The following is an 11,142-nucleotide window of genomic DNA, read 5'->3' as shown; positions in this document are numbered from 1 at the left end:
TGATCATCACCACAATTTTCTTCCATTGTAGGAGACCATTTTTCGATACACACAAGTAATAGATAAAATCCATGTTCAATGAAAACCTCAACAGAGAAAATCCATGTTCTTATTTTGGTAAGTCTAGCAAAGGATCAAGTAGTGTTATCTCTTTATCTCATCAGTTTTGTTTTAACTAGGTGTAAATATTATGTTCCTCTTGTGGTGATACTTACTTGACATTTCCAATTCATGTCACATGCTTGACATACCAATTTGAGAGGGGAGTATATTAAAATTGAGTTTATCAGGAATTAAGTCTACTCTCACATTGCTATATCTATGTTAAGGCTTTATCATGCTATCTCTATGTTAGGGCTTTATCATGAGAACATGTATAGCCATATAGTGATTATCTCAATAATGAAATATAATATTGAATACATTTAAAGATAAAGAAATACATCAAAAGACCAATAGACATAGGCACAGTTTCAAAATTGGCGCATGCAGTAAGTAAGCATTTCAGAACTAATAAAATTGGTTGACTTCTAAAAAAATCTCACCAATATCAACAACAAATATATGAAACAATTAACCTAGCAATTAATGGTGTCATTATGCTAGGAAGAAGAGCAAATAATGGTGGTATTATGCTGTGAAGAGCATGCACTTCGTAAACAAACAATTTTGTATTTGACTTATGTCAAACCCTAACCTGAGCATTGTTAAATAAATTTTCAGGTGGGCAGAGCAACGGGCGATGGCGAGCAGAGTAGAGGGAACAGTCTTGGGGCTGCGCTGAGTCGGGCAATAGAGGAAGAAAAGCAGTCAGATGACATTGTTAAATAAAATCACCAGCATTGTTAAATAATTTTCCGGTCCCTAAACCCTAACCTCTGCCGACGCCGGCCAGAACAACGGGCTATGGCGAGCAGAGTAGAACAGAGCAGCTACTTCGTTCAAGACGGCGAGGACCGAACCGGACGCGCAATCCGGAAGTGCCGCTACTTCGTTCAATATGACGAGAAGAAGAGAGCCCTCTGAGCGCAGCAGCAACGACGACGAGGAGGGCAGAGAGCCCTCTGAGCACAGCAGCGACGACGGCGAGGAGAGCGCGGACGGTCGGATTTCAAGATGGCCGGACTCGTGCAAGACGGCGAGGAGAGCGCGGACGCGATGGCCGGACTCGTTCAAGACGCCGAGGAGAGCGCGGACGGCGAGGAAACCGCGGACGCGATGGCCGGACTCGTTCAAGACGCCGAGGAGAGCGCGGACGGCGAGGAGAGCGCGGACGCGATGGCCGGACTCGTTCAAGACGCCGAGGAGAGCGCGGACGGCGAGGAGAGCGCGGACGCGATGGCGAGAGAGAGCGAGCAAAGCGGCGAGAGAGAGACGAGATTAGAGCAGGGAGCGGGACTTTTAGGTCAGAGCGGGACGAGCTCGGCGCGAAGAAATTTCGAATAAATTTCGGACGAAATTTTTGCTGTTCTCGCTTCGCCACGCTGGCAGCCACGCCGCGCGGAACCACGCGGATGCCAGGTCGGAATCGCGCAAGCGTTCGCGCATAGGAGTCGCGCGGCTGATCAGTTTCGTATATATATATATATATATATATATATATATATATATATATATATATATCATTTATTAAGATTAGCCGACCTTACTTAGTAGAATAAAGACTCGATTGTTATTATTTGCTCATCAACTAGATGATAATTTGACTACCATGATTTCCTCGCATGGTTCATACTAATGCTGAATTGTATTGAGTTTCCCTAGCATACAAAGTACCTTCGCACGATATACAGAACGTTCAAGAGGAGATACGAGTAACTCGATAATGGAGCAAGTTGCTCAGGTGCAGCATGCATGATCGCAACCAAGTTTCTGTTTTGTATTTGGCTTTCATATGCAGCTTCTTGAATCATATGCATATGCTACTTGAATTCTAAAGCCTAGTTTTATCGAGCGTAGCAAAGGAAAATGGAAGGAGACTGCTTGTCGAGCTTGTCGAAAAAAATGGAGCTACTTGAAACTTCTAAAAAGTGAGTCATTCTCTGCTACTCTGCTCTCATGCATCTGCAACTTAAGAAAAAAAAAAATCATCTGTGAAGTTTTCATTGTCGCAGGCAGTTGCTCGGCGAGGAACTAGAGTCATGCTCGTTCGACGAGCTGCGTGGTCTAGAAGGTGAAATTGAGCAGAGCTTGAAAAAGATCAGAAAAAGGAAGGCAAGTAGAAACTGTGGCCTATAAACCAATAATTTGTGTTGAATTTTGGAATGGAGACACTAAGACTTACATGATTGCCTACTTTTAATTTCAGTTTCATGTGCTAGAAGAGCAGATTTCGCAGCTCAAAGAGAAGGTGACTTTTTTTTTTTTTTTTTGGTTCATTCCCAAACAAAACTTTGCAGGTAGTGTGTATCGATCTGAAACTAACCTTCTCTTCGCCTACTTTAGGAGATATCCTTGTTAAAGGGGAATGAATCACTATGTCAAAAGGTATGCCTAATGGTTTTATTTATCTGCATAAAAACTTAGAAAAAATTATTGCTTCAGCATATTTATAGTGGTAAAGTAATTAATCAGTTTAATAATTTGAACTAATCTTTATAATTTTATTAAAATTGCTTAAACTTTTTTAAAATTTACTTCAAAATTATTATAGTAGCAATTGGTAAAAAATTTTTGGACAAATATTAAAAAGAGGTCTTTTTATTTCAAATCATTAAAGGGGCATCTCACTATGATTTTTTTATTAAAAGGACATCACACTGTCATGTACATTTATTCAAATACCCTTCTATACTATTTTGTACTATTATCTCATCTAATTTTTACATTGTAGCAATTATGATTTTATAACTATTACAATATAATTCAAATTGCTACTACAATAGTTGTAGTCGTAGCAACTATAAAAAAAATATAATTTATCCTAGTGTTGGAGGAAATTTGTAGGGGTGTAATTGAATCAAATTGAATCGAATAGTAAAAGGCTTGTGCTTAAGCTCAATTCGTTTTCCTTGAGCTTAAGTTGGCTCGAGTTTGATTCAAGCTTTAATTCTTAAACTCGTTCTTGGTTCTTAATAAAATTAAATAGTTTATGAACAAATGGCTCAAGATATGTTCGAAAATGACTTGTTTAAAAGTTAAACGAATTTAATTCGAGCTCGGTTTGAAAATAACTCATTTAAAAATTAAATGAGCTTAGTTCAAGCTCGACTTATTAATATATAATATTTATAATTCATGTAATATATCACTTAACAATATGTTCGTGAAGTCATGAATCATATTGATAACTTAAGCTCGAACAAACTCGATAATATTTTTGAGTTCAAACTCAGATTTAAGCGGCTCGATAACCTATTTTTTTTGAGCTGAGACTCAAATTGTTCGCGAGCGACTTTGCTAGTTTACACTCTTAAATATTGTGTCATTATTTTTTATTATTATTTTTTTTAAAAAAATCTTTTAAGATTATAACAATTAAAGATGATCTTTTGATTATAATATAATTTATTATCTTCATTGATAAATTTTATGCTCAGCTGCCAGCTTGGGCTTCTAAGGAAGTGCCACCACCCTGCCCTAGTTACTACCAAGGCACCAGCACGCAGAGCAATCGCGATGAGGTAGAGACAGAGTTACGCATTGGATTATTTCCAGCAGGCAGAGGAGCCTTGTTAAGGATATAATTATTCCCCAAGATCTTAGAGATTCTTGATATAAAGAATATCCTATTCTGATAAAACTTGATCACGAAGAAAACCTCTTAGCAAGGAATGTAATAATTTTTATTTATTATTTTTTATTTCTATATACAATTGTTGTACAATGTATATATTCCTATATTGAATAAAGAAATGATGGGCGAGAATATTTTTCATTCATCTCTACTTATTTTCTTCAACTTGGTATCAGAGCGCAAGGAAAACTCCAACGATCCTATGGCCGGAATTCTGTCAACACCTACTATGACGTCGTTCGCTACCCAAATATCAACAAAACTAAACCAGAGGAACTATACCCTCTGGAAATCCCAGGTATTACCTGTGCTAAAAGGTCATTGTCTAATCCAGTTTGTTTCTGGTGAGTCTGCAATTCCAGCCGAGACGATAGTAACTCGGAAGGAAGACGGTGTAGAAGAGATCAAAACTAATCCCGAATATGAACTTTGGGAGCAGCAAGACCAACGTCTCCTCAGTTGGCTTCTTTCAACACTGTCGGAGGAAGTCTTGGCTCAAGTTGTCGGCCCCTCCTGCACCACCTCAAGACGCTTGTGGGCATCATTGGAGAAAATGGTGGCCTCACAATCTGGTGCACGTCTCATGCAACTCCGACTCCAGCTACAGACGATGAAGAAAAGTGGACTATCCATGACCGAATATCTGCAAAAGATGAAATCAATCTCGGACGATCTCATAGGTGCTGGACATCGAGTTCCAGAGACTGATCTGGTGCTCTATATTCTCGGCGGACTCGGACCCGAGTATGAATCTATGGTGGTTGCTATAACAACCAAGAGAGAAGGCGTAAGTATAGAAGAGTTAACCGGCATGCTACTTACTCATGAGCAACGACTGGAGCAGTTGCACGGCACCGAGCCATCTCCCATGGCGTATCTATCTCTCGGATCACCCAGAGGCGTCGTTCCAGACAAACGCTACTTCAGGGGTTCCTCTGCTGGTAGACTCTCTCCTACGAACACTGTGGGGGCTCACTGAAGGTTTAAAAGGAAGCTAATCAAACTCTAGGACAATTCAAAATCCAAACACCAACTAACCATTAACCAAATAGCCACATTCAAAGGGGTTTTAACTGTTTGAATCAAGCTGGAAAACCTGAATTTCTGATACGGAACAGTGCAGGAAATTTCAGAACACTTGAAAGGATTCAAACCAAGCTAATTCGGTTCTAAAACGAAGCAAACTCGAAACCTAATCCAAACATTGAACTAATAATCAAATGCACCAAGTTCAATTCGAATGCAGCATCAATTTGGAAGTTAACAGATGCGAAATCAGAAAATACAGAAACTATCAGAGCTGCACAACCGAAAACAGAAATCAGAAATGCAAAGAACACGTCCAGCCCTCTTCTTTCGATTGATTCTCCTTAGCTTGGTGTCAAACAAACTTCTGAATCCCTTGGAAACTTGAAGACAGTCTTTGGTGTGGATTTCTTGCAGCCCGAACCATCCACGACCTGAAGAAACCCTCTTCGGCTGAGAACAGTGAGGTGCAGAGGCAATTTGAGCTGGCAAAACCGGAATCCACTGCTTCTTCTAGCTCCGACGGTGCTTCTGGCAATGCAAGGGTGCCACGCGAACAAAGGAGAACCCCTCCAATGCCTTGCGGCTCCGGATTGCACAGCAGATTGCCTGGAAACCGAGAAACAGGGTGGCGCCGCCGAAGAACCCCTTGCCGTCGCGCGCCTTCCAGCCGCCGGAGAATACCCAACCAGCCGGCTTTAGCTTCTTCAGAGACCAAGGAGTACAATGGAGTTGAATTGGGAGGAATCGGGCTCGCCGGTTGATACGTCGCGCAGCAGAATTCCACTGTCGGGGACGAAGATGAGCAGTGTCGGGCGGCCGCACTGTTCATTCCCTAAGTTCAGTTTAAATACTCTGATTAATCAACAGATCTGGACCCTTGATTTCAGATTCAATGGTGCAGGCTTGATCTGGGCTTTAGGGCAGTCTAGGGTTTCCAAAGCCCTCACAGACCATACTATACTTCTTCGCTAGGTCAGTATCAAACCTCATATTCGGAGAACCCAAATCCAGCTTCTCTTATAACCACCCACGAGCCTCCGGCCCATAATCAGCAACGCGGGGGCCGTGCTTACCGCGGTGGTCGAAACGGAAATAAACGACCCAGGTGTCAATTATGTGATAGATTTGGTCATATCGCCGCTAACTGTCGTACTTCACAAAAGTGTCAGATCTGCAACGGTGGAGGTCATTCTGCATCATCATGTCGACGTCGTTTCGACCAAAACTTTAATTCTCCTCCACCACCATCAGCCTTGATAGCCGAACCTGCAACAGTTTCTGATCCTGCTTGGTATCCCGATTCAGGCGCCACCGATCATCTTACAGCGGATTTAGAGAATCTCCAAGTACACTCTCCGTATCAAGGTACTATGCAAATTATTGTTGGCAATGGTACAACTCTTCCCATATCGAATATTGGTGACTCATCTATTCTTAGTCCTGCCAAATTATTGCGACTTCGAAATATATTACATGTGCCTGCCATTACTAAAAATCTACTCAGTGTTGCTCGCTTTACGGCTGACAATAATGTCTTTTTTGAATTCCATCCGACTTATTGTGTTATTAAGGATCAGGCTTCGAAGGTGGAACTACTTCGCGGTACCCTTAAAGATGGTCTCTATCGTCTAGCCCAGACCGGTGCACCATCTACCGAGCGGTCTGCTTATCTTACCGAGCGCTCTTCTGCTAGCACATGGCATCATCGTCTGGGGCATCCAGCATCTTCTACAGTTGCTCGACTTATCTCTCATTATGGTTTACCTATTTTAGGCAATAAGACTGTTTCCTTTTGTGATGCATGTCAATTTGGTAAGGCTCATAAACTACCATTTTCATTGTCTCAGTCTCGTTCAAAAGAACCTCTTGATCTATTACATTCTGATGTTTGGGGACCATCTCCGGAATTCTCTATACATGGGTATCGCTATTTTGTGCATTTTGTGGATGATTTTAGCCGCTATACTTGGATTTATCCTCTTAAAAGCAAATCTGAGGTTCTCTCAACCTTTCTCCGATTCCGTGCTCTTGTTGAGAATCAATTTAATAAGTCAATTAAAGCTATACAGACTGATTGGGGAGGAGAATTTCGCTCGATTTACAATCTTCCTGAACTACAAGGTATTCAACATCGCTTGTCGTGCCCTTACACAAGTGAACAAAATGGTGTTGCCGAACGCAAAATCCGTCATATCACTGAGACAGGCCTTGCTATGCTAGCCCACGCTTCTATGCCCTTACTCTACTGGGATGAAGCCTTTCTTACTGCGGTTTATTTGATCAATCGGCTTCCCTCTGCGACACTGAATTATTGTTCTCCTTTTGAGTTGCTCTTTCAGCGATCTCCAGATTATGGATCTCTTAAAATTTTTGGGTGCAGTTGCTTTCCTCTTACCCGCCCATATAATCGTCATAAGCTATCTTTCCGATCCATCAAGTGTGTTTTTCTAGGATATAGTTTATCTCACAAGGGCTATCGTTGTCTTCATATCCCTACGAGGAGGATATTTATCTCTCGCCATGTGGTTTTTGATGAGACTTCTTTTCCTTTTCTTAATCACAGGGACTCCGCTTCTCTCCATGCTCCATCATCATCTACATCCCCTCCCCTAGCCGTATTGGGTACCTCTGTTGGCTTCGGGTCTCCTGCCGATGCTTGCTCATCGCCGCTGCCCAGTAACCCGTCCACTATCATCAGGGATACAACACCTCCAATTGATGTTCCATCCTCCTCGGAGTCTCCGCCGGCACAGCCTGACACGGGTCTGCTTAGGGCCCCTGCTTGCTCTTTACATCCCATGGTCACTCGTGCCAAGACAGGGTCTCTTCGTCCTCGTGCTCTTCTTGTCACTGCTAATTATTCTGAGCCGACCAACTATTCTGGTGCCAGTAAAGATCCTGCTTGGCGAGATGCCATGACTTCGGAGTACAATGCTCTCATTAGTAATGGTACATGGTCTTTGGTTCCTCGTAATGCTCATCAAAATCTTGTTGGTTGCAAATGGGTTTTTAAACTAAAGCGGAAGGCAGATGGGTCCATTGATCGTCATAAAGCCCGCTTAGTTGCTAAGGGATTCCACCAACAACAAGGAATTGACTATGTTGAGACTTTCAGCCCTGTGGTCAAGCCCACTACTATTCGCACTGTATTGGCTCTTGCTGTCTCCCAAGAATGGCCCATTCATCAGCTTGATGTGAGTAATGCCTTTTTACACGGGACGTTGCATGAAGAGGTATATATGTCTCAGCCCCCTGGCTTTATTCATCCTGATTTTCCTGACCATGTTTGCCGTCTTCACAAGGCTATATATGGTCTGAAGCAAGCTCCGCGAGAATGGCATGCGACACTCCGTACTTCGTTGCTCAACCTTGGATTTTTTGAATCTAAATCAGACTCCTCTCTTTTTGTCTATCACACTTCTGAGATAACGGCGTATATCTTGGTTTATGTCGATGATATAATTTTTACCAGCAATTCACCATCTCACATTGCCTCTGTCGTTCGCACACTGGGTGAGCTTTTCCCTCTTAAGGATCTGGGTAACCTTCATTATTTTCTTGGTGTTGAAGCGCTTCGCACACCCCAAGGTCTTTTCCTTAGCCAATCTCGCTACATTACAGACTTATTGACTAGAGCCCAGATGCATAACTCAAAACCCCTTCACACTCCTGTTGCCTCTGGTTCATCCCTCTCTCGCCATGATGGCGATCCCTTAGTTGATCCTCAGCCCTACCGGAGTATTGTTGGTGGCCTTCAGTATCTTACTCTTACACGTCCTGAAATTGCATTTGCTGTCAATCGTGCATGTCAGTTTATGCAATCCCCCACCGCCTCTCACTGGGTGGCTGTTAAGCGTATTCTTCGATATCTCAGGCATACGCCACACCATGGTATCCTTATTCGACCCTCATCTTCTCTGGGTCTGACTGCTTATTCTGATGCTGATTGGGCAGGTTGTCCTGATGATCGTCGATCTACCACTGGGTATTGTATTTTTCTTGGCAACACTCTTATCTCTTGGAATTCTAAGAAACAGCAAGTGGTTGCTCGCTCTAGTACTGAATCGGAATATCGTGCCTTAGCACATGCCACTGCTGAATTATGTTGGCTCCAGTCGCTTCTCAGTGAGCTCCATGTTCCCATGTTGCAACCACCGGTTCTCTGGTGTGATAACGTTGGCGCCACGTTTCTCACTGCCAATCCGATTTTTCATGCGCGCACAAAACATATTGAGATTGACTTTCACTTTGTTCGTGAGCGTGTTGCTCGAAAGGCACTTCTGATTCAGTATATCTCTACCAAAGATCAAGTTGCCGACATTTTCACAAAAGGATTGTCCTCGCATCGTTTTGCCCTTCTTCGAGACAAGCTCACGGTGTGTGCCTCCCCGTTTCGCTTGCGGGAGGGTGTTAAGGATATAATTATTCCCCAAGATCTTAGAGATTCTTGATATAAAGAATATCCTATTCTGATAAAACTTGATCACGAAGAAAACCTCTTAGCAAGGAATGTAATAATTTTTATTTATTATTTTTTATTTCTATATACAATTGTTGTACAATGTATATATTCCTATATTGAATAAAGAAATGACGGCGAGAATATTTTTCATTCATCTCTACTTATTTTCTTCAACTTACCACTAGACACCAGTTAATTTAGATTGCTAGCATTGATCGATATAGAGTGAAAGTGTTGGATCATTTCACATTCAACCTACATGTCATGTAAAATGTAATTTTGATAAGGCTACTATTGTAAAGCCTACCTCTTTACCTTCTTCCTCGTAATCCAAAATGATCGTCTCCCAAGCTACGACTACTGAGTAAGACCCTTGCTTAAGTTAATTTTCATATGAAGCGATCAGAGCCCATTTAATTAGGCTCAGGAGCGCACGTAGCGACCAACTCAGATGTCCAGTATCCTTTGATTGCGATCCCCATTTGAAGAAAAATTCTTGTAAATACGTCGTAGTTGGAGATCGAACTGTCGATACCTAGATGACAACCTGGATGTCCGACTGCGGCACCATGGCCTCCGAGACTACTACCACATCATACAAGAATAATAATTTCTTGGTGTAATAATTTTAATTAAATTAGTAAGCATACTTTAACTTATTATAGTAATATCTATTCTAATAATATTAGAATAAAAATATATTAAAATGATAATTTAATATTTTTTAAAATAGAAGTGTTTTTGATAAAAATGATAATAAGGATGCCTTTTTATTTTTTTTCTCATATCTTATGTTTAAAAATTAAAATGTTAGAAAAATATTTTATTATAATTTACATAATCTTCACGATTATAATTACTAGGTAAGCCGCCCACCGTCTTAGCAAACTGCCTCGTGGTAGATTTCTAGACACGTGTCCATCTTGCGACCGTGATATTCGAATACAATGAGCGACACTCGTGGAATCCACTTGCATGTTGTGCGATATCCTGACACGTGTCCATCTCTCTTTCCATATAGTGGAGCTGTCAACCATATAGTATAATTCATTAAAAATTCATCGTAAATCAACTCATTAAAAAATTACAAATTAGATGGATCCAGATCTTTTAAAAAATAAATAAATATTAAAATTTTTAAATTTAAATTATAATTTAGACAGAGTCATTAGATTATTGAATTTTTTATTCTAATTTTAAATTTTTTTAAATAAATTTAATTTACAGATCAATTTAAGTCTATTACAGATAAATTCTTTTAAGTTATAGACTTAGATGGATCAATCCACTTAAAATGACACTTAAATAAATTGATAAAATTTTAATTTAATTTATTTAAATTATATAATCAGTGGATGAATTCGACGGATTCAATTTTAAATTGGTGGCTTTGCGTATCAGTGCTGTCGGTGGCTTTCTCCCATCTCCACCTACGCTATCTGGAAACGGTATTTAGACTGCCGTCCCCGTTTCCAAAATGTTGGAAAACATTTTTACTTATAAGAAACGGCCAATGGAAGTCGTAGCGGTGTCGGGGCCAGGCGGCGCGATCGCAGAGCGGGCGCTGACAGTGCTAGAGCTCCTCTGCACGGTCCCGGACGGCACCGCGGAGGTGCGGAGCCACCCCGCGACAGCATATCGGCGCTAACCGGAGCAGTATAAAAGATGACAGGGAGGGGGCGGGAGTACGCCATCGGGGTGATCGCGGCGATATACAACGGTGCGGACGTGGGATCAGCACCGGCGGAGGCGAGAAGAGCGGTGGTAGCGGCGATGCAGGGGGATTGCAGCACTCGGGCACGACGGAAGGGGGCGCAATTGCTGCGCGCGCTGCATAAGAACGGACAACTGATGGAACGGTGGATGCGACGAAGAAGATGAAGGGGATTCTTGTACGTTTCCAAAATATGAAAAC

General features: G+C 41.7%; 1 protein-coding gene across 2 annotated transcripts; it reads left to right on the top strand.

Annotated features, from left to right (window-relative positions):
* Positions 1-1,658: 1,658 nt before the first annotated feature.
* On the top strand, positions 1,659-3,671 carry LOC141816329 (MADS-box transcription factor 56-like; the record flags this gene model as incomplete). 2 transcript variants are annotated; one of them, XM_074704131.1, is given in 6 exon segments in its annotated part: positions 1,659-1,843; positions 1,960-2,030; positions 2,115-2,214; positions 2,309-2,350; positions 2,446-2,487; positions 3,540-3,671. In XM_074704131.1, coding segments are annotated over 6 exon segments (405 nt in total), but the record flags the coding sequence as incomplete, so codon positions are not given.
* Positions 3,672-11,142: the final 7,471 nt, after the last annotated feature.

The sequence above is a fragment of the Curcuma longa genome, unplaced genomic scaffold (assembly GCF_044706935.1).
Source record: "Curcuma longa cultivar G26 ecotype Majalengka, Jawa Barat unplaced genomic scaffold, ITB_CL_G26_1.1 contig_16105, whole genome shotgun sequence".
NCBI lineage: Eukaryota > Viridiplantae > Streptophyta > Magnoliopsida > Zingiberales > Zingiberaceae > Curcuma > Curcuma longa.
The sequence above is the reverse complement of the archived record's forward strand: the minus strand, read 5'-3'. Positions and strand labels throughout refer to the sequence as shown.